This window comes from Emiliania huxleyi (assembly GCF_000372725.1).
Source record: "Emiliania huxleyi CCMP1516 chromosome Unknown EMIHUscaffold_183, whole genome shotgun sequence".
NCBI lineage: Eukaryota > Haptophyta > Isochrysidales > Noelaerhabdaceae > Emiliania > Emiliania huxleyi.
In genome coordinates this window covers 101395-128655 of record NW_005200754.1, presented here as the reverse complement: position 1 = coordinate 128655, position 27261 = coordinate 101395, and the positions used below count along the sequence as shown (strand labels likewise).

At 65.2% G+C, this 27261-nt stretch overlaps 8 protein-coding genes across 8 annotated transcripts; 5 read left to right on the top strand and 3 right to left on the bottom strand.

Moving 5' to 3' along the window:
* Positions 1–1924: 1924 nt before the first annotated feature.
* Positions 1925–4036, top strand: EMIHUDRAFT_456506 (hypothetical protein; the record flags this gene model as incomplete). The annotated part of the gene is made up of 5 exons (XM_005783003.1): positions 1925–2724; positions 2782–2831; positions 3064–3120; positions 3222–3642; positions 3726–4036. Coding segments are annotated over 5 exons (1460 nt in total), but the record flags the coding sequence as incomplete, so codon positions are not given.
* A 1647-nt stretch (positions 4037–5683) lies between these two features.
* On the top strand, positions 5684–6541 carry EMIHUDRAFT_232618 (hypothetical protein; the record flags this gene model as incomplete). Its single annotated transcript, XM_005783002.1, has 2 exons — positions 5684–5996; positions 6066–6541. The coding sequence occupies 2 exons, from the start codon at positions 5684–5686 to the stop codon at positions 6539–6541; spliced, it is 789 nt and encodes a 262-aa protein (XP_005783059.1).
* Positions 6542–8064: 1523 nt separating this feature from the next.
* On the bottom strand, positions 8065–10328 carry EMIHUDRAFT_232616 (hypothetical protein; the record flags this gene model as incomplete). Its single annotated transcript, XM_005783001.1, has 4 exons — positions 8065–8745; positions 9060–9169; positions 9926–10013; positions 10281–10328. 4 exons carry the CDS (start codon positions 10326–10328, stop codon positions 8065–8067), a joined length of 927 nt encoding a protein of 308 aa, XP_005783058.1.
* A 234-nt stretch (positions 10329–10562) lies between these two features.
* EMIHUDRAFT_232615 (hypothetical protein) lies at positions 10563–11356 on the top strand (the record flags this gene model as incomplete). Its single annotated transcript, XM_005783000.1, has 2 exons — positions 10563–11120; positions 11192–11356. 2 exons carry the CDS (start codon positions 10563–10565, stop codon positions 11354–11356), a joined length of 723 nt encoding a protein of 240 aa, XP_005783057.1.
* A 435-nt stretch (positions 11357–11791) lies between these two features.
* On the bottom strand, positions 11792–12965 carry EMIHUDRAFT_232614 (hypothetical protein; the record flags this gene model as incomplete). The annotated part of the gene is made up of 2 exons (XM_005782999.1): positions 11792–11905; positions 11997–12965. 2 exons carry the CDS (start codon positions 12963–12965, stop codon positions 11792–11794), a joined length of 1083 nt encoding a protein of 360 aa, XP_005783056.1.
* Positions 12966–17510: 4545 nt separating this feature from the next.
* On the bottom strand, positions 17511–19482 carry EMIHUDRAFT_442458 (hypothetical protein). The gene is made up of 5 exons (XM_005782998.1): positions 19163–19482; positions 18796–18899; positions 18384–18729; positions 17951–18180; positions 17511–17857 (listed from the first exon to the last, which is right to left on the bottom strand). Exons 1-5 carry the CDS (start codon positions 19476–19478, stop codon positions 17660–17662), a joined length of 1194 nt encoding a protein of 397 aa, XP_005783055.1. The 5' UTR covers positions 19479–19482; the 3' UTR covers positions 17511–17659.
* A 989-nt stretch (positions 19483–20471) lies between these two features.
* Positions 20472–23236, top strand: EMIHUDRAFT_442456 (hypothetical protein). Its single transcript, XM_005782997.1, has 10 exons — positions 20472–20498; positions 20618–21073; positions 21155–21196; positions 21411–21517; positions 21822–21850; positions 22086–22120; positions 22322–22344; positions 22421–22555; positions 22628–22759; positions 22944–23236. Exons 2-10 carry the CDS (start codon positions 20665–20667, stop codon positions 23022–23024), a joined length of 993 nt encoding a protein of 330 aa, XP_005783054.1. The 5' UTR covers positions 20472–20498; positions 20618–20664; the 3' UTR covers positions 23025–23236.
* Positions 23237–23633: 397 nt separating this feature from the next.
* On the top strand, positions 23634–24918 carry EMIHUDRAFT_232608 (hypothetical protein; the record flags this gene model as incomplete). The annotated part of the gene is made up of 2 exons (XM_005782996.1): positions 23634–23846; positions 23968–24918. 2 exons carry the CDS (start codon positions 23634–23636, stop codon positions 24916–24918), a joined length of 1164 nt encoding a protein of 387 aa, XP_005783053.1.
* Between the last annotated feature and the right edge of the window lie 2343 nt (positions 24919–27261).

Here is a 27261-nt window from a genome sequence, read left to right as displayed (position 1 = left end):
GTGCCGCCTCGTCTGCGGCGTGGCGGGCGGTAGGCTGCGTCAGCTGTCGCCCCGCCCGAGTGTCTCTCGTCTCGCTACTCGAGCCTCGACTCGTGCGCCGCCTCGTCTGCGGCGTGACGTGCGGTCGGCTGCATCAGCTGTCGCCCCGCCCGAGTGCGTCTCGCCTCGCTCACTCTCCACTCGAGCCTCGACTCGTGTGCCGCCTCAACTGCGGCGTGGCGGGCTGTCGGTTGCATCAGCTGTCGCCCCGCCCGAGTGCGTCTCGTCTCGCTCACCCTCTACTCGAGCCTCGACTCGTGCGCCGCCTCGTCAGCGGCGTGGCGGGCGGTCGGCTGCATCAGCTGTCGCCCCGCCCGCGGTCGGCTGCATCGGCTGTCGCCCCGCCCGAGCGCGTCTCGTCTCGCCCACTCTCTACTCGAGCCTCGACTCGTGTGCCGCTTCGTCTGCGGCGTGGCGGGCGGTAGGCTGCGTCAGCTGTCGCCCCGCCCGAGTGCGTCTCGTCTCGCTCACTCTCCACTCGAGCCTCGACTCGTGTGCCGCCTCGTCTGCGGCGTGGCGGGCGGTCGGCTGCATCAGCTGTCGCCCCGCCCGAGTGTCTCTCGTCTCGCTACTCGAGCCTCGCCTCGTGTGCCGCCTCAACTGCGGCGTGGCGGGCGGTCAGCTGCATCAGCTGTCGCCCCGCCCGAGTGCGTCTCGTCTCGCTCACCCTCTACTCGAGCCTCGACTCGTGCGCTGCCTCGTCAGCGGCGTGGCGGGCGGTCGGCTGCATCAGCTGTCGCTCCGCCCGAGCGCGTCTCGTCTCGCTCACCCTCTACTCGAGCCTCGACTCGTGTGCCTCCTCGTCGGCGGCGTGGTGAGCAGTCAACCGTCTCGCTCCTGGCTGTCACAGGCGGGTTGATCGGCTCTCGGCCGTTGCCTTCGCCTTCGGCCTTCTAGTCAAGTGGGCGCCTGGGCGTGGCGAGGCAGCTGGCCTTCGGCCTCTTCTCGCTTTCCTCCGAGCGGTTGCTCTCTCGCACCACGCTCTCGGCCGCCTGGGCGGCTCCGTTCCACGGAGCAGTTGCCCCTCTCTCGGCTACATTGGGTTGTGAGGGCCCTCTGCTCCTTTGCCCTCGCTCCTCCACTACTGCTTTGGGATGTCAGGTACTGCGTAGCTCTTCCTTGTGGAGGCACGCGACGACTCCAGACGGACCCTAGTACGCTCCAATGTATCCTCACGGATGCTAGGAAGTGAAGCCCAGATAAAGTAGTTCGCCGTCAACGATTGGGGTAGGGGCCCCAACTCGTGTGAGGCTACTACTTTATCGCAGGTACTCACTGAGGAGCGTCTTCTCATATGAAGGGTCTTCATCCCTCCTGCCAGTCTTCACGGATTTTTCTCCGTGAACACTCAGGACGCGACGTACGTCCAAGCACGTTCCGCGTGCCTCGTGGCCGCGCTCTTTGCGTGCTGCTCCTGCAGCTCTCTCGCTGCTCTTCCTGGCCCCGCGCCGTGCCAGCTCTGTGGCCGCGCCAGGCTCTGCGACCGCGCCAGCACTCTGGCTGCGCCGGTTCTTCGCTTTCCCCACCCACCCTCTCCTGGGATAAGGGGGTCGTTCTGAGGGCTCTCCGTATGGTTAGCTCCTCCCTCTCTCTGGTCTGTGGTGCGATCCCTTTCGGCGACGCGGCCAGGCCACGGGTCGTTGAGGCTTGCCTCCGTGCCCGTGGTCGTCCAAGCTGATCGAGTCCCAACCCACCGCCTTTAGTGGCAGGACCCCAGGGGATGTCAGGTACTGCGTAGCTCTTCCTTGTGGAGGCACGCGACGACTCCAGACGGACCCTAGTACGCTCCAATGTATCCTCACGGATGCTAGGAAGTGAAGCCCAGATAAAGTAGTACCTCCTATTTCACACCGCGACGCGTTCCGACGCGCTCTTGGCAGAGCTCCGATGAGCGACCCCGACTGGGCGCGCTCAACCTCGAGAGCCGTCTCTGCTGGCGCGGCGGCGGCCGCCGCCGCGGCGACGACGACTGCTGCGGCAGCAAAAAAGGCGGCCGTCGTGACGGGCGAATATGCTGTGCCGGCGGCTGTTATCGCGGCTGAGCACCTCTCCGTGGCTGCCGCCGTCGGGTACGGCGCCACGTGCAGCGCCGTTGGCCGCGGCTGGCACGCCACCCGCAGCGCCGTCGGTCCACGCCTGGAGCGGGCTGCAGACATGGCGGCGGAAGAGGTTGCGGTGGCGTGGTCACGCGCGACTGCACGTCTGGGCGAGGCGCTGCTCCCTCTGAGGGAGGGCGTGGCGAGGCTTGCGGAGTCCGAGGCGCTGGAAAAGCTAGCGGAGAGAGCCGCTGCCGCCCTTTCCGCGCTTCGCTGGCTCGCCTCGGTCGCCGAGGGAGCGCCGCTGCTGGCTGCGGCTGCCTGCGGAGGCGGGGGCCTGCTGCTGCTGCGGTGGCGGCTGCGGCGGAGGGCGCCGTGGCTGCTGCAGAGCGTGGCGGCGGCCGGGGAGGGCGGCGGCGAAGGCGCTAGGCACTTCAGCATGGTGCGTGCCGACGGCGCCGTGCTTCCGCTGCCCGGCCCGCTGCAGCCCGACCTGCCGCTGGCGCTGCCGTCGCCGGCGGCCGGCGCGAGGCCACACCACGCGGAGGCGCGCTGCCGCTGGCTGGCGCAGGTTGTCCAGTATCGCCCCACCGACGTCGTCCTCGCATCGTACCCGTACTGCGGCGCTGCCCTCGTCGAGCGGCTGGCGGTGCTGCTGCTGGGGGGCGGGGCGGGGCGGGGCCCGGCTGCGGCGCTGTGGCCCGAGGAAAGCCTCTCCCAGCACGGCGAGGGCCGGGTCACTCTGTCCGAGTTCGAGTCGCTTGCCCCGCCGCGCCTCCTCTCCTCCCGCGCCCCGCTCCGCTGCCTGCTCTCGCGCCGGCGCGACGGGGCCCCGGCGGCGGCAAGGCGGCGGGGCGAGCAGCGGTGGAAGGATGAGACGAATCACATCTGAAGTGTCCTGCGATCCGGTGCCAGGTGCGTCGTCGTGACGCGCAGCCCCGTTCCAACCAAGAATGGCTCACTGATTGCTAGTTGTTTGGTTCTCAAGGTACGTCGTCGTGACTCGCAACCCGCTCGACGCATGCAGCGCCTGCTACCGGCGCGGGTGGGACAGCCCCCTCTGCCAGCCCCCTCTGCCAGCACCGAGAGGACATGGCCACGCACCACCGCTCACCAGGGAGGGGAGTCTTCCACTCACTCTGCCAGGTGGGACCCTCGCGCGAGGGGGTGGCCCTTCGATGCGCACGCCCTCGCCTGGCTGGACGGGCGTGCCGGCGGCTCGTTCGGCGCTACGGGCTCCTTCTGCGACTTTTACCGCGGCTGGCGAGGCGCAGCGCTCCGCTACCCGCCCGCGGGCGGGCGGCACGCAACTCGGATGGAGGCGCTGCTACTGCAGGCCCCGGGCAGCAGCTGGTGGCGGGAGAATGGCAGCGATGCCGTCGGCGTCGGCGACGGCGCGGAGAGGCCGATGGTGCTGTGGCTGCACCTCGAGGCGCTGCTGCGGGAGCCGGGCAGAGAGGCGGCGAGGCTTGCCGCCTTCCTCGGCCTCGACGCCTCTGACGGCCGTCTGATCGACGGCGTCGTGTCGGACGCGACATTCGGCGCGTTGCGCGAGGCGGAGCTGCAGGCGGGCGGGCGGGCGGGCGGAGGGGAGGCCTCCGATGAGCTCACAGGGAGAGTGTTGAGGTGGTCTCTCTCCATACCTGGTAGGCGCTGGGCGGGTGGAGGGAGGACTTCGCTCCGCACCCGGGCCTGCGGGGGCGGGTGGAGGCGGCCCTCAAGAGGGAGACGCGCGGTCTGGGGCTGAGGTATGACCTCGGCGGCGGGGAGGACTTGCAGTGACGTAGCTTGCCCGGCCCGTGTTCGTGAGGATTCGGGTTCGAGTCCCCCTGGGAGTGTGCGTGCAGCGTGGTGGGTCTGCTGCTGCTGTGGTGGACTGGAGGTATGGAGGCATGATTGGAGGGTGAGGCACTCGCTGCTACCGGTCTTCTCTTCGACTTCGCGCTTTTGCGCACGACTCTATAACCGCTCCGCACTTGGAGCACTTGGTCTTGTGGGATGTGGGAGCAATTGGAAGCGATTTCCGCGAAAATCTAAGAAACCACGGCGCGCCGCAGGCGCGCCGGCTGGCAAACGCCGCAGGCGCGCAGGCCTGCAGGCCCGCGCCCCACGGCCAGTGCCGGGCTGCAGCCGCAGCCCAATACTACGCCTCCGCCCCCTCCGTCGCCTCCCCTTCCGCCTCGGCTGCCCCCGCCTCCACACCTCGCCCTCGACACACACTCACCCAAGTCCTCCGTTGATACAGTCGGTTGGCGTCGACGACCACAAGGTGCCGCCCAACGAGACCGACCAGGTGCAGCCGATTGATCGCGGGGACGGGTTGTTGCACGAGTATATGGGCCACGATGTCTCAAATATGAGGGGTTTTGACTCCTACCGGCTCCTGACGCTATCCCTGGCAGCTCTAATGACCAGGATCAGTAGTGCTATGATAGAGGGTGCCCATACTAGCGCAGGAGCTGCCACACTCGCCCGGACCGTCCCCTTCTGGGTCCGGTTCCGCAGCCCGCGAGAGCCGACAGCGGGGCCGTGCCGCGGGTGCCTACTTCCGAGTGCCACAAACACTGCGCCGTCCCGCCATCACCTACAGGCTGTCTTGTGTGATGGTTGGGATGTCCAAACGCCACCATCTTGGCTCTTGCGACCTCAAACCCGCGAGCTGTATGGGTGGTCCTGACGTCGACAGACGCCCGAGGACCACGGTGAAGCTGAGCCGGAACGCGTCGACAAGTCTCGTCTGAGCCCGTGGCGGTCGCCGGCTGAGTCGCTGTGCACGGGCCGGTACCTCAGGCGTCACCTCCGCAGCCTCAGGTCTCACACTCCATCACCTCCGCCGGGACGCCGTCGGTGGCACGCTCGGCGGCGAGTTTGTGGCAGCTCCACAGCGAGCACGGCGTCGAGCCTACTCACTCCAGTTGGTTCGGCACACTCGGTGGGGTCCACCGAGTGTGCCGAACGCGCGAGCGGTGCGTCCTGGCAGCCCGCGCTGGCTGCGGAGCTGCCACAAACTCGAGTCACGCTTTTTTGGGACATTTTCGACGCTTTTGGCCCATATACTCGTGCAACAACCCGGACGCGGCATGGGGCAGATCAAAGTCTACCTTGGGCAGCTGCTCGATGAGTGGCTCGACGACGAGGACAACCTCAAGAAGTGGGAGTCGAACACGCTGACGGCCTCGGACCGCCGCACCCTCCTCGCCCACTGGTTCTACAAGGCCTCCATGAAGCTTGAAGGCGCTCCAGGGCGAGCGAGGCCAAGCGCAAGTACTTCGAGCACGACGGCGCCCTGCTCACAGCCGACGGCACGGACGACGACCTGCTCATCAAGCTTGAGGGCGCCCCCGCCGGCTACAAGGTGGTGATCCCGCAGCTTACTTAATATTTTATTTTCTCACGGAAACACGCTCGGCCCGGCTGACCTGAGTGCCGGCCGGGGCTAAGAAACCACGGCGCGGGCTGGGGGAGGAGGGTGGAAAGGCTTAGAAACGGCGGCGTGGCGCCGGATCCTGTTTTCTTAATGCCCGAAACAGACTGTACTTCCAGCCTGCTGTGAAAACAGCTCACGCAGCCCAGCATCTCGTTGACGTCGGAGTATTCTGCCAGGACGCATGCTGTTTCACGCCCTCTGCTCTGCAGCTTCGCTCACGACACCGCTGCTGATCAGCGGCGGCATGTGGCGACCGGCACGAGCGCACACGCGAATGCAGCAAGGCTACGAGGAGGCCTTCGGCGAGTACGGAGGCCAGTCCGGCGGCGGCGAACAGCGGCAGTACCTGTACGACTCGCCGCAAGACTACTACGACGCCTCCAGTAGCTTCAACCAGCGGCAAGACGACTACTACACCGGATCGCTGCAGGCCGGCGGCGGCGGGCAGGCCTACAGCGGCGAGGGGCAGGTCTGGGTGCTCCACCCGCTACGAGGTGCCGAGGGATAGCCTCTCCAAGCACACAGCAGTCCTTCTCGGGACCTCTTCTTGGCACCTCCTGCAGGCGTGCGCGGCTTCTCGAATGCGCTGGCGTGCGACCCGGCCAGAGACTACTCCGCCCCTCCGTACGCGCTGCGGCGCGGCGAGGAGCACGTGCTGAGCCGGTGGAACATGGAGCGGCAGCGGCTGACGGTGTCGCGGATGCAGTGCGTGGTTGGCGTGGCGGAGGACGGGGCGGCGTACGTCACGTCGCACGGTAGAGGGCCAACCTACTGGCGAGAGAGCGGAGGGCCGTGGTACGCGCTGGAGCGAGGCGTGAGCGCGCCTCTCGCCGACGGAGACCAGGTCTCCCTCGACTGGCATGACCCCGAGGCCGCCATCTTCGGGTGCCGCGTTGAGGCGGAGGAGCGGCTGGGCGGCGGAGGGCCTCCGGGCGGGTGGGTGGCGCTAGTCGACGAGGTCAGCGGAGCGACGTACTACTATGACGAGGCGACGGGTGCTTCGCAGTGGGAGCCACCCGCGGCGCACCAGTGGAGGTGAGGGTAATTTTGGCGAGTTGGGCGCACGAGGTAGAGCCAGTACAGACCGTGGGGATTGATATCGACTGCAACTTCTGATATTCGCCTTATCGCCGGGGCAAAGCGAATACGGTATATACAGACTCGTATAGCGGAGCGGTGTGTAAAGCCTAAAGCCGTATCTCGCGCGCATGGCGCGGAATAACCAATATCTCTCGGGGACCCGGGGACCTTCTTCTACGGACAGCTCTATGAGGCTCTCTCTCACCTCTCTCAGTACTCAGACTCAGTCCTGTGAGAGACAATAAACAAAGTCAACGAAAGAATTCAATCAGTCCCCTCGCACAACCGTGAGCCGACTGGAGATCTTCTGCCTCGCACTTCCGATACAGTGTTTGACCGTGTTGTTTCCGGCTGTGACTCGTTGCCAGCGCGTGGCAGCAGCGGGTCCACCAAACCCGAGGGCCCAACATCCCGCGCCGCGGCACCCGCGTACTCTGCTCGCGGGAAGACGGGCAGCAGCAGGAGCGCCGTGCCGAGCCCCTGCAACGCAGCCGTCAGCAGGAAGGCGGCGCGGTAGCCGTACCGGTCGGCCAGCACGCCGCCTGCCGCGGCCGAGGCGGCCCACGAAACCTTGACCTACGCGGGTGGGCGAGTGGGCGGTGTGTCAAGGACGCACCAAAGGCCGGGCGCTGTCCGGGCGCACAGTCTCGACCAAGTTGCCGCCGACGCCCGCCCAGCGAGCCCGCTGCCTACGGGACACGTCACGGACGTGTCCTGGACCTGTCGCGGCCACGTGTCGCCCGCCGAGCGAGCTCTGCCCAGGCGCCACCGAGTCCATGAGCAGAGCGGACGAGAGGGGGGTGGTGCTGTTGGCCAGCCCGCCGCGCAGCAGGAAGAGAGCCACCGTGAGCGAGAGCCGGAGGGGAGGCGGGTCGCTCGGACTGCCCGCGGGCGAGGCGCCGGCTGCAGCTGAGGAAGGCTCGGCGGCGAGCGAGGGAGCGGCGGCGAGAGGCTGGCGCGAGTCGGCGAGAGGCGACGAGGAGTCGGCCGCGAAGTACATGCCGACCAGCAGGAGGCAGCCCGCCGCCTTGAGGGCGGCCATGGTTGGGACGCGGCCTATGGCACGTCCACGACACGTCCACGACACGTCCACGACACGTCCACGACACGACCCCGCAGGAGAGGTTGGACCGGCGCTCGCGGCGAGCCGTTCCCCGAAGGAGGAGGAGAGGGAGATTGCGACGGGGAGGGCAAGGTAGACGGCCTGCACTCGCACGGGCGACAGGCGGCACTCCCTCGCAAGATAGAGAGGGAAGAAGCGAACCGTCATCCCCGCCCCCCACGCCTGCAGCACGTTCGAGCAGACCAGCACCGCGGCTGCAAGCCACGCGCGACGCGCAAGCGGCCCGCCCGCTGCCCCCATGTCCCCTCGCTGCAGCACCGCCGCGCTGCCTCCGCGGCTGGCCGGCTCTGGTGGTCCGCTGGGCGGCTCCGCGGGGCCGCTGCTCCGGCAGGCAGGCCTCCGGTAGCAGCACATTGCTCCTACATGACACAATCTCGTATCCTGTGTGCCAGTAGCATCATCCTGCAGGCCTCCGGCAGCGGCAGCTGTGCTCCTCCCGCCAGGACCTCGCACCCCACCCCGACCAGGATCGCGTCGCGCAGCGCTGGGAGCGACCACGCGTCCCCGTGCGCCCAAAATACCGCCGCCGAGAGGCCGCGGCCCGCCACCGCCGCCATCGTGTACAGCTGGAAGGCGCGAGTCATCAGTCGGGTCCGGTCGGCGCGGCGCATCGAGCTTGCGTACAGGGCCTGTGCCGGGCCGTCGATCGTCGCGTTGACCACACCCCACAGCGCCATCGCGACGACGAGGAGGGCGTATGCGCGGCCGCGTCCCGACTCAGACACAGCCGCGGCGCCACCGACAGCCGCGAGAGAGGTGGTGGCCGTGGCGACGAGCACGAACGCACCGCCGCCGCAGACGGTGCGGGCTGCGCTCCAGCGATCGGCGAGGGTGCCGAGGGGCAGCGAGGCGGCGAGAGCGGCGGTGTTCTGAGCGGCCTCGGCGACGCCAGCCGCGGCATTGCTGCCGCTGAGCGCAAAGATGAAGGTGACGAGGACGGTGCCGTGCCAGGCCGAGTTGGCGGTGCCCGAGAAGACCTTGACTAGCCAGTGCGTGACGATGTTGTGCTCGAGCATGGCCGCGAGTGAGCTCGTTGCTGCCTGCTGAGAAACGAGTCTGATTTCGCCTCGCCGCCTCCCGATGGTGGTGAGGCTGGAGAGCCAAAGCGGCGGAGGATGGCGGGGGAGCGAGGAAAGCACGACTCTCGAGGTACTCGAGTACCGGGTACTCGTTTGGGCTGGGTTCTGCATTCTGCATTCTGCAACTGCATTCTGCATTTTCAGAGAAATACGGAATGTAGAATCAGCCCGTCTATGCAGAGGCAAACCCATGCAGTCTGTGTGCTGCATGCTACAAGAGTGCAAAAAGCGTTTTCGCTTGCGCCTGCGGCAGCCACTGCATCCATGTCGTCAACCGTTCGTGTCTTGGCCGTTGTGTTTGCAATCGCAATGCGTCGGTCGGAATCGTCATAAATCTCAAACTCCGAGATTTCGATGTTTTTCGTTTGCGGCGTCCAAAAATGCCCTTAAACGTCGCCCAACCGTGTTTCTGAGCGTCTTTTTGGGCTATTGCAGTGCTATAGCACTGCTAATAGCACTGCGATAGTATACCAATAGTAAGTATATCAGTAGGGAGAAGTAAGAAGAGAAAGAATGCTGATATTTAGAAGAATTCAAAGGCAGAGTTACTTTTACGCTTCGACAGGCGGACATCTTGGACGTTCCGAAATCTTACTGCGGCCGATAAAACACAGGGCGTGAACTTCACGGGTCGAACCTGACATGTCGCACTCGACAGCTACAGCAATATGGCGGAAGCGCGGAGCCACAAAGCAGAACAAGCGCAGTCAACACACACCGGAGAACGCGACCGAATTGACGATGACAACGTAAGAGCAGCGGTTGAGGGCCGCGCGCTACTCTCGGACATGTTGCGCTGCGCTACTCTTTCTATGCTTGCACTGGCGTCGCAAGCGTCTCGTCGACATGTTTCACCTCCTCTGGGAGCTCCCCACAATCACAGCCGGCGAGCCACACGGACTCCACGCCGTGCATGGGGCAGATGTCGATGCGCTCAAGCAGAGCTTCAACTGGGCAGCCTCGTATCCCTCGACTGATACGCAATACTCAGCGCATACCGCGGCACAAGTGGTGCTCAACAAAGCCGCTACTCAGCGCGCTACCCGCTCTTCTCGGAGTAACGGACACAGGTACAGGTCCCCGATGCCAGGGCTTGCCCGGCACAGCAGAGGCAGGGCTGCGAACGGATGTTGAAGCAGACATGTATCGTTGCGGCTCACAGAGGCGGTGCTGCGAACGGAGGTGAGACTGCGGCCCAAGGTGAGAGTGCGGCAGCCAAAGGAGCGGCTCTGCGAGGCGAAACAAACGGGGCAGACATGTCTCGTTGCGGGGCTGAGAACAGAGGCGGAGCTGCGGCACACAGAGGTGAAGCCGCGGCAGCCGAAGGCGCGGCTGCGTGACGCACCTTGGATCTTGAGGACGGTGCGTTGTTGGTACCGAGCAGCAGGGCGAGGGAAGCATCTAGCATGCCGTCGCCTCGCCCGCTGACGACCGGGTTTGCCTCGGACTGTGCTTGTTTCTGTCCGTTTAGGGTCTTTGTGTGGGTCTTCGTGCACCGGGTTGGTGTGCACGGTCCGTGCGGAGAGCCTGTCCGCTGTCGTCATTGTTGTTCCGTGTCTTAGTGTAGCAGAAGTTCGGTCGCACTTTCACGCCGAGGGGCTAGCGAGCCCCATCCCGCTCGTAATTCCGTAAAATCGCGCGAAAAGCGCCCTAATCGAGCTGGAGAGCGGCCCCCAGCCGCATGGGAGCGTGCCCCAGCTAGCAGGAGGCGTTAGACGTACTTTTCGGAAGGACTTTCGGCGACGTCCGTTCCCTTGGACACGTCGACATCTCGACAAATGGCACCGACGCAGCTCAGCATTGTGCTGGAGCGCCTGCTCAACGAACTCGGAATAGCCAACCTCAGTATGTTCGAGGCTGTGCTCATGCACGATACAGGCGCGGTGCTCGACGCGATCCGAAGCACCGCTGCAGCCGCAGAGGCTGGTGCGGCGGTTTATGCCAGCTCGGCCACGAGCAATGTTGTTGTGTGCCGAAGCAGCACTGCTACCGCTGGCGCAATCTCTGTTCAGCACGAGGGCAGCATCTCCCGCACTCTCGTCAGCACAGACGCGCAAACCACACTAAAGGCCTCGGACATCCATGCAGCCGCGAGTAGTGCGACTGCTGAGATGCTGCTCCGGCAGGAGTTGGAAGAGAAGTTGCGGTCACAGACCAAGGAGCTCGCTTCTGAGCAGCGCTCTGCGAACGCTATGAAGAAGGCGCTCGCATCGGCGCGGGATGAGCTTGCTGCGGCACAAGAGCTGAGGCGCTCCGACTGCGACAACCTGAGGACAGCGACATCAAAGCGGCTGAGCGGATGGCCGACCAGGCAAATCATGCAGCTCGAGCTGAGTGTGAGTGGCGTATCGGCGAGATGCGGGCCAAGATGCAGGCCGAGCTGCGCGAGCAGCTCGACGCGCTGCAGATTTCGATGGAGGCAGAGGCGAGGCGCGCTGATGCCGCAGAGGCAGAGAGGTCAAGGCTGTACGACAAGATGGAGGGGATTATGCGCACGCGTGAGGGGTTGATAGACGCACTCGCAGAGGCGCAGCGCAAGCGCGAACAAGTGATTGTTAAGAGATATACGTAGCGTTACAGTCGTACGGTCGTCGACCCTCCCACCGTGTGGGCCGCCCGGACCCCGGAGAGCGCTGCGCGTGCAGACAGCCGACAGCGCTGCGCGAGCATTGGAGAGGCCAGCCCCCGGCTTCTCAGCATGTCGCGAGCGCTGAGTCTCTGCCTGCCTGGTAGCTGGGTGCGGTGGGGGACTCCCTGGTGGCTTTTGGTTACAAATTTACGGATTTACGGATTTACGGATCGACCCCCCTCCCTCCCCGTCCCGCGACCCGGCCGTGAGACGCCGATCCGGGAATCAAGTTGGTGCCGGGTGTGTGGAGGCTAGAACGAGGCAGTGTGATGAGATGGTCGGGAGCTCAACCACGGGTCCCCGCGGACGGCAGTTGCCTCTACTACTACTTGCGCCGTTTAAGGAGCTTTAGCGCGCCATAAACTCTGTGTCTAGGCTCTAGTTGTCCGTGCCCAGAAGTGTCACCCCCTCCGCCAGTGCGTCCGGAAAGTCCTCGGCGTAGTGGCGCACGAGGTCAGCGGCGGTGAGCTCGTCGCCCCACATGCCAATCGCCTACACAAGCGACTCCGCCTGTGACTTATGCCCGCCGAGAGTCCGCGGGGTGTGGGCCCCGCCCGGTTGCCTTTGCACGCTCGCAAGTCACGCGGGTCGGGAACGAACCGACTGCGGCGGAGAGCCGCTCGTCCACATCGTACGTGACGCGGCCGAGGAGGCTGGCCGCGTGCGGCGGCACCGCGGCGCGAACCGCAGCGTCCAGCTGGGCGAGAGTCACGGCGATCGACGGCACGAAGACCGTGCGGTCGAAGCCGAGCGTCGCGTCGACCGCCATGGCGCTCGCCTCGTGCATCGTCAGCAGAGCGTCGACGGCGGGGCGGTGGCCGACGACTGCGTGGCCCACGCCAGGGCCGATCGGGCTGCTCGTGTCGACGCCCGCGAGCGTCTCGCGAACCACCGCCGAGTACACACTCGTCGTCGCTGCGTTGGGCGCGCCGGCGCGGCACACTACCGAAGGGAGCCGGCAGCCTCGGCCGTCGACAAAGCCGCGGCGCGAGTAGTCGGCGAGCAGAAGCTCCGCGCACGCCTTGGTCATGCCGTAGGTAGTGTGCGGCGTCGCCCGCGTCGCGTCGCTCACCGCGTCGTCCTGGGTCACCCAGTCGGTTGGCGCGCCAGAGCCGAGCGTCGCTCCGGCGGAAGTCATCACAAAACGCGGCCGAGGCGCGCCGCAGCGCCGCGCCGCCTCGAGCATGTGAAGGGTGCCATGCAAGTTGACGTTGACGCACAGGTCAAAGTCGGCCTCGCCCTGTCCCGACATCACGGCGCCCAGGTGAAACACGGAGAGCGGTCCGTCGCCACGGCCGACGAGAGAGCGGCAAAACTCAGCGTCCGACACGTCACCGACTGCGATTTCGGCCCGCTGCTCGAGCTCTTCGAAGAGCAGCCGCGGCGGCGATGCGACATCGGCAAGCACCAGCTCGCCGATCGGAGCGGAGCCCTCCACGCCGGTAGCCGTGTGCGTGCAGAGTGTGCCTCGGCGCAGCAGCGACCGAGCTAGCATCTGACCGAGGAAGCCACAGCCTCCCGTGATGACGACTCGTGCTGGAGCCGAGGCCATCTGACTCAGCCTCGAGCGGCGCTGCTGGTGGCCCGCGTGGGTTGACCCGCGGCAGCTAGGCCGCCTGGGCGCGGGGGGCGGTCCGGTGCTTCAACCGAAGGCGAGAGCTCGCTCGCGAACCCAAAAGAATTTTGCGGAACACTGACAAAACAAAACTGGGCGTCGCAGAACGAGGCAGAGGAGAGCGACGCGACAGAGGAAGAAGCGACAAGGGAGAGCACGACGAGAAGGGGGCGACCGCGAGGTGGCACGAAGGTTGCAGCGAGAATCGGCGAGAGACTGCGAAGAGAGATCGGAATTGCCGGAAGAGGCGGACGCCCAAGGGTGGGCGACGGCTAGCGCACCACACCCCTCTCCTTAAAATCCCTGTGTGGTGGCGGCGTGCCGTCCTCCCCTCCCTCCCTCGGGTTGTCTGTTTTTTCTTTCTTTCTTTTTACCTTAATTAACTACTCGCGCTCCGGCGCGTGGGTCGAGACCACGCCCGGCAGCCCCAGCCAGGCCCCGCGCGCTGGCCGCGACCGCGACCGCGGCGGCCTCACTCGAGCCCGAACTGCCTATCAGACGTGCCGGAGCCGTCCGACTGTAGCGACTAGCACACCTCTGTCGTCAAGAGTCCCAGAAACCCGAGGAGTCACACAGTCCACGCCTGTGTGATGCACGCCCTGTGGGCGGGGCGGGGTGCGCACTGTGCCTCTGTGTTCGTGCGTCGCCCATCTCTCCTGGAGACGACTGACTGCGCTTTATTCTGCGTGTGTTTGGGTTTCTATGGACTATGCGATTTGGATTTTGGATTTTCTCTGCACTTTATTTATTTATTACCTTAATTAGACCCTGTCCTCCTCCCTGGAGCCCGTTGAACTTACTCCGGAATCCGGCCTGTCTGTGCTCGAATCCGCACCAACACAGTGAACAATTGCCGGGCTCACCAACGTGCTCGTGTCAACATTGCGACCAGCTGCCCGTGCAACAGATGTGAGGTCGATCGTCTCGCCGTTCGTGAACTTGTCGGCCATCGGAGCGCAATCCAAATCGATAGGACGTCCGGTCGAGCCCGGCCCACCCTTGCGCTTGGCACGGTAGACGACCATGTCATCGCTGCGGTTGTCGCGCCTAAATTTAGTCGCCCAACTTTAGTCGCCCCAGGAAACCGTTGCCACGCCTAAAGTGGCGGAAATTCCAAGCTCCATTTTCTGAAGGCGAAATTCTAAGGGTGGCAAACTGCTGTCCCCTTACTCCCCCTCCCCCCGACCCCTCCGTCGGGCGGCTCCGAATTAAAAAGCCCGGCACACTCCGACCTCTCCCCTCCAGTAGCACCTAATTAGCACCTACCTTTCTTAACACCTCTAGGCTTGTATTTTAAGGATTCTTAACACCTCTCTTTCCTAACTAACCCATTCTTAATTGTGTACGAGTTGCCAACCAAGAGACAAAACACCGGACCCATACACTGCCCACAACGGCGCAGCCGTACGATGACGACCTTCGACCTCGCACTTCGTGACTCATACAGAATAGTATCACAGGAAATGGGCGCCATCTTTGTTTGCGCAACGGGCTTCTACTTCCACGCCGGAGCATAAGTTAGGCCGTGGCTCACAAACTTTTGCTTGGCACAAGCCTACTTTGCCTCTGCACTCTCAGTCGCGGACGGATAGTAAGCGCGCTTTTTCCTGGGTCATCGCCTGCCGTGTGTCTCGGCGGACGACGTTGTGGATCTCGGACGAGCACATGTGCACATCGTGCTTCCGGCAAAGAAATTGCCAAAGTTCCTTCCCTCGCAACAGGTGCCTGCGGCGACCCATCTGCCCAGTCAGCCTAAGCGAGGCGACAATCTTTCCCACGGCCATCCTGTCGTACCCCCGCTTGAAAGGGCCGCACCTAGAGCAGCATCTTTCGACGACCTGAAACACAAGGCACGTGAAGGAGTTACACAGCTCGCTCTTTTCTTCCTCCCAGGGCCGCTTTGCTGCCTTCCCGCCCGAAGTGTACTTGACGCCCGAAGGCGCCGTAACGCCCTCGCAATCCGACACGAGGTCCGCATCTCTCCCGGCCTGCTCCGCCTCAGCCTCGCGCGCGTGTGCAAGCTGCGCGTCTCCTGCAACCTGCGCAACCACCACTGGAGCGCGCGTTGCTGCCTCCGAGGAAGGAAGCTGTAGGGACGCAACCCCAGCGAGGGTCATAAGCGACTGAGACGAAACCGAACAGTCAGCAGCCGTAGTGTTGGGTAGGAACATACGGCCAATATCCGGCTCTTGAACCGCGGGAGAACGCCGCGCGGCCGCGGTGATCATCGTTCGTCCCCTCAAATGGTCCCTCCGTACTCACACGCGGCTCGCACGCGTAGAGTAGGGGTTCACGGCGCGATCGTGTCCTGAGTAACCTGGGCAACCATTCAGGGCGACGAGTATGTATGATTACTGCAGGTGCAGCGGTCGCGGGTCAGTCGCGGTCCGCGCGGTCCGCGGGATCGGTTTACTTTCACGCGCTCGGGGGTATGATAGCACGACCATGAATTCTTACTCATGATATCAACAGACCCATCATTACATCACAAATATATGCGCAAATCATGCTTTTCTCCATAGAGCCGGGGTTTTCTAGATGATAAACGCACAACCCCGGGCCCGAAATCGCAGAGAGAGAGTCACGCAACACGCACCTTTTGTGATTTTTGGGTCAAAATCGTCCCGATTTCATAATGTTCGTTCGTACGTGCATCCGCGGCGCCCAGCGCGGTGCCAGCGGCTCCCATACCTCTAAGAGGCCACCCACCTCCGTATAGACCCTTATATCCGCGGTTTACGCCCAATAGAGGCAGCTGCAAGAGGGCCCGGACGGGCACTGCGGCACACACTGCTCGCTGCTCGGCCATGCGGTAGCGTCTGGTGATGCCGCCCCTGCGCGGGCGGGGGCGTCTCGCTCGGCAGCAACTGCGCCGCGCAGCGCAGGTTCGAGGGTCGCGGTGGGTGGGTGCACTGGAAGACGTAGCGGTCGAGAAAGCGCTCAGCGACCGCTACGTCTCGAGGATGGAGCCGTCGCGCGGACCCGACCGGCCGACCGGTAGTAGCAGCAGGCGCCGGAGGGCGCGGGAGGCAGCGGCGACACCTCGGGCCAGAAGCGCGAGCCCTAGGCTGGTGAGGGGGCCCGCTCATGCGTAAACGGCTCTGGGACTTAGCTAAATCGCGCATCGAAATCGGGACGATTTTGCCAGGGCACCGTCACAAGGTGGGGTCCAGGGAAGGCGAGCAAAAACCTTATCGCGCGCGCTAGACGCCGACTCGGAGGCTGCACCGGTCAGGCGCGCAGCCGGAGAGAGAGGGAGGCGCTCAATCGCCGCACGCGGCGAGCGCCTCCATCATCTCCGCCTCATGCGCACCCTCCACCCCCGCGCCCGCGCCTGTAGCGTCCGTGCGCGCGAGGATGGCCTCGCCGGGTGGTGCGGCCGCAGCAGCTATGGCAGCGACCGCAACAGAGGCAGCAGCAGCGGCAGAAGCGCGGCAGCGGTAGCCGTAGCCGCCGTCGCCGTCGCGCGGTCGCTCAGCATCTTGAACGAATGCCCATGATGAGCAGCGAGGCGAGGGACAAGGGGTATCTCCTCGCTGCCGATCGTCGGCCCGATAAACTGCAGCATGAACATCTCCAATATAACACGAGCGTAGCGGGAAGAAAGTGGTAGCTCACACCTCGCTGTCGATGTCCTGGCGCTCTTCGGTTCGTTCTGATCTGATCCATCCGCGTCTTCCGCCGCGAGCTCGGCGAGCTCTTCGAGCTCGTCTGCCCACCGCTCCAGCGCCGCACTCTCCGCCCAAGCCTCAGCATGGCTTTTGCCGGAGCAGCCGCCACCTGAAGCCGCTGCTTCTGCGGCACTGGCGAGAGCCCGCTGCGCGTCCTCACGGAGCGCTGCCGCAGCGCCCTCCGCCTCCTCCACCACCTCCACCACCGCATCGACACCACCACCGAGATGCTCTGCGTCGAGAGCGACAGTGTTGGCTTCATGCAGTGAAGCGTAAGCGTGCTGCACCGACTGCTCGTCCGTCGGCAGTCGCTGCCGGCCGGCTGGCGCCGACGCCGTTGACGACGCTGGCAGCGCCGCTGTTACCGCCGGTCGCAGTACCGTCGTCAGCGGCGGCGGCGCCGCCGCCACCAGGTGGGCGAGCAGAGTCGGCAGGCATGCACCTGCCGACGGCGTCTCGCCCGATCGTTCACGAGGTTTGTCTCGTTCACACCCCTTTGCAGAATAAACAAAGAACTAGGCGAATACCAAATTCCAAATCGCAAACATAGAAACCCAAGCACAGGCGCGGGCGACGTGGTAGGTGACGGAGGCGAGCACACAAGTTCCAAGGACGCACGAGCGAGCGAGACAGAGCCATGACGATGATGATTCAGCGCGTGAACGCCAACTCGCCGGCACAGGCCGTGAAAAGCCGCGCACGAATAAATAAATAAAAACGGACACCTCTCTACTGTGAGGTGGGTAAAAAGGGGAACAGGTCCCTCTCGAACCGCGCCCCGCTTCTAGATTTCTTTTTTTGCGGACCGCGTCATTTCAACCTTCCAAACTAGTAATAATGCTCCACAAACCGCACTCCAAGTAAGTAAGTGCCCGCACATCGCTGGCAACAGTACCTCCGCTGCAGTACGAACGGCGTACTTTCCGTTTGACGGACCCCAAGCCTGGCGGCCCTCTCTCGTCAATCCCACGTGGGCGCCACCGGCAGGAATCCGAGCTCCAGCGCGCCAAGCCGCCTGCCCACGCGCGGCACGAGGCGCGCCGAAGCGCGCAGCTCGGACAACACCGCCTCGCACCCCTCCCTCGCGAGCCAGAGCAGCCGAAGCCCTCCGGTGGCGTGCCATCGCGCGAGGGCCCGCCCCGGCCCGTCGCCACCCGCCTGGCCCAGCGAGCGTGTGGGGGGATGGGTGAGTCTCGAGCGCCCGCGGCGCCTCTCGCGGCGGCGGGCGGCGGCGGCGCGGCGTCGCGGCACCTCGCCGTACATCACTTTGACGGCATCCGCAACCTCGCCCGCCGCCCAGGCGCCGGTGCCGCCGCCCTTGCCGTCGGAGTGGTCGGGAGACGTGGGCTCCGCCACCACCTCGCCGCGCCCCTCGGCGCGCTTGAGGTTTGTGTGGACCGTCACGTGCGGCGAGAGGAGGGTGAGGAGGAGGAGCGGCTCGGCGGTGGCCGCGTCGCAGAGGGCAAAGTTGCGCGGCGCGCCTGCGCCACACAGACACCAGAGTCGGGCGCGCGAGCACGGTCTCGTTCCGAGCATCGTGTGAGTACACGGGCTGCGAGTACAGCTGAGTGGGGCTGAATGCGAGTACAGTACGGCTGAGTGCAGTCCGAGCCCGCCCCCTCCCCACCAGTCCTAGGACTTGACGTAGCTCACGGACCAGCTTCCGCATCTAGGGAGGGCGAGCCGCCAGCCGCGTCGGAGCCGTCGTCTGCGTCGCACGCCTCGCGCAGCATGCGCCAAGCGACGACGGAGCCGAGGCTGAAGGTGCTGAAGAGCGGTATGCGGGCGGGCGGGCGGGCGGGAGCGGCGACGCCCTCCTGTTGAGAGCCGTCAAAGGCCTCCGACCCATGCGTTAAGGGATCGCCCGCCGCCGCCGAGCCGTCCTCCGACGCCACGGTGCAGAGCATCGCCCCTTGCGGCGCCGAGAAAAGATGCGGCGGGTCGGACCGGGCGACGGCAACCGCGCACTTGAGCAGCTGCATGCTGGTGCGACACACCGACGGTACGCGCTCCTCAAACCATAGCGGCGCCTATCGGAAGTGGGAGCGAGTCCCCGGCGCCACAAGCTGGAGAGACGCTCTCCGCGCCCCGCTCACCGCCGCGCTCGTGCCGTCGCCGCCCGCCGACTCGCGCCGCGCCGCGCCGACGAGCGCGCCGCAGCCGCCACACGTGAGCGGCCCCCACACCTCTGGCGCGCCACCTACCGACGACACGGCCACGGGTCGCGCACTCCTCGCCGCGAGGCATGCGGCCGTCCCACCGCCTCCACCGCCTCCACCGCCTCCATCTCCTCCCCCACCCTCCTCCCCTCCGTCCCCGCCGCCTGCACTGCCTCCTCCACCCTCGCAACCCACACCACCTCCACTGCCTCCTCCACCCTCGCCCCCCACACCCTCGCCCCCCCACCACCCTCGCCCCCCACACCCTCGCCCCCCCACCACCCTCGCGCCGGGGCGCCCGTGCCTTCCGTGGCGCGGCTGTGGACGTGTCGCGGCGGCACGAACGGGCGCAGCCCGCCGCCGCCGCCGCCGCCGCCGCCGCCGCCGCCGCCGCCGCCGCCGCCGCCGCCGCCACACAGCTCGAGGGAGGCGGGAGGCGCGCGGCGCAGGTGCAGCGCGTGGTCAGACGTGAAGCAAATCGGCAGCGCCGCCTCGGCCTCTGCGTCGCGACGCCAGTTGCCGTGCCCGCCCGAGGCCTCGGCCGCCGCGCCGCCGGCCTCCGGGAAGACGCAGCCCCAATCGAAGTCGATCTCCTGGCAGCACTGCGCAAAGTCCACCATGCTCGCTGCGTCCACATCTGGCATCGCGTGCACGGTGGGCGGCAGCTGCAGCAGGCGGGCGCGGCAGCTGCGGCAGTGCACCTCCGCACCAGGCAGTTCGCGCCGCTCGCGCCGCCGCTGCGCGGCGGCGCGGCGGCATAAGCCCGACTCCTCGCGAGGGAGCCGCTCCTCGCGCTGCTCGTGGAGCAGCTGTTTCTCCGGCAGACACCCATCGCCAGCCTCCTCCCTCCGCATCGCTTCTGCCCCGCGCGAGCTCACAGACGGCAGAAGCACAGGCGGCGGCGGCTGCAGCGCGAGACGGATGTGCGCCACGCCGTCTCTCGTCCGAATCGAAGCGCCATCGGCGGGCGCGCCGAGCAGCTCCCCGATGTCGAGTCGCAGCACCAGCCTGCGGCCGCCAAAGAGGGAGCCGCACTGCAAGTCGCACTCCGTCGTCACGACGCTGCCGGAAACGCTCGCGCGCGCGCTCGCGATGGGGGGCCATCCCGGCGGGGACGCCAGAGTCAGCTGCGCGCAACGGATGTGAGCGAGCCGCTCGAGCACGTAGATGGGTGCGGTGGCAGCCTCGGCGCCGCCCGTACCTGCTGCAACGCTGCCGCTGCGGGGCTCCTCGGTACACAGCGCCGTGACAGGGCGCTGCCAACGGCGAGGCCGCTTGCGGGGAAGCTCGCAGCGCGGGCAGTTGCAGGAGAAGAACATCGCAGTGGCCAGGCCGGAGCGGCGTATGCCAAGAGAAAGCACAAAAACGAACAGAATTTTCTCTCCTCCCAACATGACCCCCATGACAGATTTTCCCTTGTAATGCCAAGAAGTAAGAAAAACGTTCTATTTTTCTTTTTGTTTGTTGCGGTTAGAGAGAGAGAGAGATGCGTTTTCCGGCACAAACGCCAGGCTACAAACACGGGGAGCGGCGTAGTCGTTTTGTGAAATTTCGATCTATTTTGTACATGTAGAAAGAAGAAAAACTCGCTTGCAGCCCTGCCAAGCCGCCCGCTAGCCCCCGACAGCAACATCGGATCGGTGCCCAAACTGCCCCTAGTTCAATCGCGATCACGCGACGCGTCTCCGCCTCCTCCACGCAGTATAAACACTCTCGAGCGCTCCCCGCTACCGGCCTCGCTTCGCCCCTCCTTCCGCAGGCCCAACGACGAGAGGCGTCCACCACGCACGAGCGAAAGATACACACATGCTCCGACGGCCCGCACGCGACCTTACCCGCACCTTTACCCGCACCTTTGCGTCCTCGAGCAGCTCGGCTCCACGCGTTTCCATCGAGCGCGCCGCCGACGGCGTCGCGACGGTGACACTTGGCCGGCCGGAGAAGCTCAACTCGCTCGACATTGACATGTTCCGCGCCATCCGCTCAGCGGCCGTTGAGCTGGCGGAGGACAAAGGCGTGCGCGCGGTCGTTGTCCACGGGTCGGGCCGAGCCTTTTGCGCCGGCCTCGACGTCAAGAGCATCAACCACCCTCTGCATGCGCGAGCCAACGGCCGGGAGCTGCTGGACCGCCCCGACGGTGCCATCTCAAACTTGGCGCAGGACGTGTGCTACCTGTGGCGGCGAGTGCCCGCTCCCGTCATCGCGGCGACCCACGGCGCCGCGGACGCGGGTGGAGGGGGGGGCACTGACGCCCCTCGTCTCCTGACTGCAACCCTCGGGACTCGGCCGTGCATAGGTGTTTGCCTTGGCGGCGGCTTCCAGATTGCACTCGGCGCAGGTCGCCACGATCCGCCCTCGCTTCTCCTCGTGTTCTCCCTCCGCCGCCTTCCCTCCCAGCCCGCCTCCGCAAGCCCCGCCCCTCACCCCTCACCACCACCGTCCTCGCGGCCGCCGCCTCGCCCCTCCTCTGCCTCCGACACGTCCCTCGCCTCCCTCCCCGCCACCGCCGCCTCCCTCGGCCTCCGCCGCCGCCTCCCCCGCCGCCGCCGCAGACATGCGCATCGCGACGCCGGGGTGCAAGTTCTCCCTGATGGAGGCCAAGTGGGGCATCATCCCCGACATGGGCGCGACAGTCGTCCTACCGGAGCTGGTGCCAAAGGCGCGAGCGCCGAGCCCTGCTGTGCGGGCGTGACAAACTGCCCTCTTCACAGCTGCATTCTGGCCTGGTGTCAATCTGAGACGCGATCTCTCAAGTGCCTGCGAGTGTGGGTGCACCGCCGCTCTCAAGTGAGTGTGAGTGAGTCTGAGTGTGAGTGTGGCAGCGCCGCCTCTCCGCGACCACCGGGGGGGCCCTCCCTCCCCCACCTCCTCCCCAGACTCCCTCTCGCCGCCGCCGCTCCCCTTGGCACCTCCCAGTCTCCGAGGCACCTCCCCCATCTCTCGGCCTCTGGCCGCCGCCGCAGGACGTGGCGACGGAGCTGATCATGACAGGGCGCACCTGTTGCCGGCGAGGCGCTGCTGACATCTTCTCACCGCGTCGACTCGCAGCCCTCTGCTTTAGGTGCGCCTCACTCACACTCTCACACACCTCACCCACGCGCACCGGGCCTTGCACTTTGAATGCCGTGCTAGCTCCTGTCCTCTAGACGGGGAGTCGCGAGGGGGCTGCCCTGGCCCTTGCCCCACCACCTCGTGCGTGTTGAGAAGTTTCCCGGACCTTTCCTTAGGCGCATCTTTGACGGAGAGGAGGCACTCCGACTCGGCGACCGCCACACGCCCCGCCCTCCTCCGCTTCCCCCCCCCCCCCCCCCTCCCCGTGCCTCCCTTCCCACCCTCCCCACCCGTCCCACCCTCCCCACCCTCCCCACCCTCCCCACCCTCCCCACCCTCCCCACCCTCCCCACCCTCCCCACCCTCCCCACCCTCCCCACCCCCGGCTCCGGCTCCGGCACTCGGCGCGCAGGTCTCGTCACTCGCCTCGCAGAGGTGACGAAGACGCGCCGCCGCCCTCCGCAGGACACGCCCCGGACACGTCCCGGACACGTCCACGCCACCCCTGCAGGAGCCTCTGGCCGAGGCTCGCCGGCTCGCTTCCGAGATCGCGGCGAGATCGCCCGACAGCACCGCCGCCGTAAAGCGGCTGCTCGACGCAACGTACTGCGAGGCGGACGACCGGCGCAAGCTGCACTTGGAGACGGAACACAGAGACCGGAGCCGCTCTCCGCCCGCTTGACACCGCCTTGGCTTGACGACGCCCGCTGCTCCACAGGCCCTCCAGCGGAGGCTCCTCGGCGGCTGGAACCAGCTGGCGAGCGCGGCCCGCGGCCTCGGCGCGCCGCCGCTGCTGCAGCCGAGCTTTGCCGCGCGATCCGACGAATGGCTCGCGGAGGCAGACGCGGAGGCGCCGCCTTTCCTTGGCCGTACTCCTATCCCCTCGGTTCCCCCCTCCCACCCACCCACCACGCCGAGGAGGAGAAGAGCGAGAAGGCCGTGCGCGCGAAACTCGCCGCGGACCGGAACCGGGCGGCGCAGATCGAGGCGAACCACCATCACACGCGCGCGCATTTGAACATCTGTGTTGGTAGGCTGAGGCCGAGGTGCGCGCCATGCTCGACGGCGGCGAGGTCGAGGTGCGGGGCGACGAGGTCAGCGAAGCGTGCGCATGAGCTTGCGGCCGCCGCCGGCGCTCTTACTGTGCTTGTGGGGTGTTCGCAGATCTCGCGACTCTGGGGCTTGTGGTTGGCGTCCGGTCCCGCGCAATGAAGCTATTGGTGAGGGTGGGGTGGGGGTGGTGCTGTTGGGCTGGTTGGCGGGTGTTGTCCGGGTGGCAGAACTGTGAAGCAGCAAATCAGCAAAGAGCGGCTGAACTTAAGGTTCTTCGGGCCCCTTTAGGGGGGCAAACCCTGCCCGGCCCAACTGGCCCGAAGAACCTTACAGAGGTGCTGCCTCGGGGTACGACTCGAAACACCGTCTCTCTTTTGCCCCTCGCATGCGTCGCAAGAGCAAGAGCGCTCAGCGCGCAGAGGCCAGAGCGCGGCCAGCGCGTGTGCACAAGTGTGTGCACCTCGACGTGTGCACCTCTCCGGGCTCTCGGTGCTAGACATGTCGGGTAGCGTAGGTCCCTGTGCGCCGGCTGTGTGGAGGATCGTCGCGTTCCTGGCAGGGCGGACGGCATGCATGCGACTTGCGAAAGAAGACATGAAAATGGTCTCTCTGTCTCTGCTCACGACCGTCCTTGATGGCGCCTCATCGCCGTGTATTGCTGGCGTCACATCATGGACCATGTGCCTGGGAAGATCGAAGGGCACATCCCCGGCACCAGAGTGATGACCGCCACAAAGTCAATAGGAACTGCCGCCGACGCGTTCTCGGGGCCGGCTTCTCAACTCGACCCTCTCTCGACCATGGTGGATGGTGGCCTGATTATGAGCGGCGATTGTGGCGGGACCAACTCGCGACTGACGCTCTTTAAGGTTCCAGCCGGGACGGTGCTCGAGCTTGGCGTCAAGCCCCCAGGCCAGCACATCCCCCGTGCCACGGCGTGCACCGCCAGTTGGTCGCCGGCAGATTGCAGGCCATTGCCCTGCCTGCTACCCAATAGGTGAGCAGGTCTTCTCGAAGAAGTACCCCAACGCTGAGTTCCACTCCAAGGGGCAAGGCTTTGTCGACATCTGCAAGTTGTTCCTTGAGCAGGCGGGGGCGGGCAAGCCGTTGGTGTGCTGCCTCGCGTGCGCGGGCGGCATCCTCAACAACACCGTTGACTTCACCAACGTGTCGACCGGCTGGAAGATTGACGGCGGCGAGCTCGCAAAGGAGCTCGGCATCAAGCGAGTGACACTGATCAACGACTTTGAGGCCCAGGGCTACGGGCTGCTCACACTGCACGACGATGAGCTGGTGAAGCTGAATGGCGGTGTGAAGCGCCCCGGTGCGCCCATCGCGTGCGTGGGTGCCGGCACGGGGCTGGGCGAGTGCTTCTTGACGTGCGACAAGGTCTCTGGCAAATATACCTGCTTCCCGAGCGAGGGTGGGCACGCCGAGTTTTCGCCACGCGACCAGCTGGGCGTGGACTTTCTTGAGTACCTCAAGAAGGTCACCGGCGGACGGCGCGTCTCGGTCGAGCGCGTGGTTTCAGGCCCGGGCATAGTAAATATCTACCAGTTCCTTCGCCAGCACTGGGCCTTTATCGAGCTGAAGAACAAGAAAATTGACGACGAAATCACCAGCACTCCAGAGTACGACCAGGCACGGATCATCGTCAAAGGCGCGAAGGAGGGCGACCTCGTTTGCAAGAAGGCAATCGACATCTTCTGTGTCAACTACGGCTCCGAGCTTGGCGTTGCCGCGCTCAAGTGGCTTCCTTACGGCGGGCTCTACATCTCCGGCGGCATCGCGGCAAAGAATCCTGACTGGGTCAAGTCGGATGCGTTCCAGAGCACGTACAAGGACAAGGGGCGCCTTTCACCGCTCGTTGAGTCCATTCCTCTCTATCTGGTCACCGTCGAGGACACCGGCGAGCGAGGGGCGCTCTTTGTCGCGGTTCGACTCCTGCTCGCCTGAATCTCTTCAGATAGGTGCGTGGACACTCAGGGCAGTAGAAGTTTATGCTCTCGAGATCAGAATGTTAATAAAGGATAGGGCAAAGCGCACAGCGATCCCACACGCGTCCACCCGTCGCGCCACGATGTTTGTTTACTTTTTCAAAACACTCACACGACGCACCGATTTTTCTCTTAGTCACTGGAGGGGAAGAGTCAGCGCGGAACCGGAAGAAAAAATCTAAAAATAAAATGTCCGTCAGTCACTTAGGGGACCCCTAGGCTTAAAAGGGTGGGCCCTGGGGCGCCTGCGGCTTAAACGCTTTAAGGCGGGCCATGGCCCATTTTAAGGCTGCCTGGGCCGCCGATTCCTTAAACGGTCTTAAACGCTTGAACGGCGCGGGAGAGCTCCCGAGCGGTCGATGGTCCGGGAGGCTCCCCCGGTAGACGCCGGAGGCCGGGAAGCTGGCTACAGTCAGCTAGCACGCGTGTCGCGTCCCCTGTATGCGAGTATGGATCCTGCCAGGGCACCAGACTTACAGATGTGTCTTCAGAGGCGGGTTTGTGCCTAATAACGGCAGTATTGGAGAAAACGGCAGTAACCCAGCGACGCATGCTAGAGAGGCCGATTTTCTTAAACGGTCTTAAAAGAGGGACCCCCCGGTGCCTGCAATCTCTTAAATGGCAATTTAAGCCCCCAAACCTCCTCATTTCTTAAAAGCTCTTAAAAAAAATCCGGCCCTCAGAACCCTAGGGATCCCCTAAGTCAAAAACCAGCCCGCGGAGACGGCGGGAGAGACTCAGAGAGCTCTCACGAGGTGGCTAGTCGTCGCAGGTGGTGGGTGCCGACTGCAGGTGCCGACGTGTGTGCGGCTAGGCAGGCCCACTCTCTTACTTCCTGTCAATTTCCCTCTCTTCAGAGTTCAGTACACGGAAACTGAGGTGTCCGAAATAGCAACCCGACCCCGCGACCGCACACCGACTGGAGGGTCGCAGGACAGCTCGCACACTATGACGGGTTCGTACGCGTCCGACACAGGACACCATAGGCGCTTCAAGCGCTTCTGTAGCGGGCGACCCCAGTGAGTCGCGCCTGGAGAGGCAGCAGAGTGGTCCACAGGTTAAACCTTATGTAGCAGAAGACGAGGTCCATCAGCAACAGCGAGAAGCTGAGGTTGATGATCCAGCCCGAGAGCATCCCCCACCACGCGAACCCCTCCCGCAGGAAGAGGAGGACGCAGAGCACCATGAACCCGATCACCCAGTACTGGAGGATCGTCCACGACATCTGCAGGCTCTCGAGCAGCCCGGCGCTCGCCTGCCAAGCCGCCTGCCGCGCGGCGACAAAGCGAATCACGCGCTTCATCAGCAGCTGCATGCCCTTGGACACGACGAGCGTCCACAGCGAGGAGCGCAGCCCCTGCCAGGAGCCCATCGACACCTTGGGCGTCCGGAACACCGCCTTCCAGTACAGCAGCGCTAGCGTAGAGACGGCGACGGCGAGGATCCGCTCAGTGCGCGTGCGGCCATTGCCGCGAACGACGCATCCCAGCAGCTGGTGGTTGTCTCGCAGGAAGTCGGCCCACCGCACGGGCGGTGGCGCGTGCGCATCCTCGCCCAGCAATACGCTTGTGGAGCCGCGCTCCTGCTGCCGCCACGCGAAGCCGCCCACAGCATACACGAGCAGCACGTCGTGCGCCGCCAGGCCTAATCGCGCCACGGCGAGCCAGAGAACAAGCAGCAGCAGCGCGACGGACGCGACGGCACTGCGCCGGCTCATGTGAATCTAGGGCAGGGCCAAGGGCTGGCACAGCGGCAAGAGCCTCGCCGATAAAAGTCCTCTAAATTCTTTTGCCTAGCTGGGGAATTCCATCTTCAATTTTCAGTGTACATGTACAAGAGGCTCTTACATTCCCGTGGGAGGACTTTGCTGACAGGGTTTGCGATGAGGAGCGATACGAAGGGTTTCTCGGAGGTTAGTGCACCACTAACCGCCGAAGCGCAAGCGCGAGGGCGGCCCAACAGGAGAATCGTGCTTTTTGGGTTGGGTTGGGTTGTGGCCTGGGTTGGGTTGTTCCGCGTAAGGTTGGGTCGTCGGCGCGAAGGGTGAGGCTCGATCGCCGCCGCTCACGCACGGCCACCATCGGTGTTTTTGGCTTGGCCACCGTTCAAAGCGTGCGCAATGCGCTCGCCGGCATCGAGCGAGCACGCCTGTCCGACGAGTGGCTTGCTGTGTGGACGCCTTCTTGTGGCTCTCGCCGAGAGCGTTTTGCGTCCCGGCGGGTGGGAGAATATGTGATAGGAACGAGTGTATCGCTTTGACGGATCGACCGTGCTGTTATCAAGAACTGATGTGACGCACACA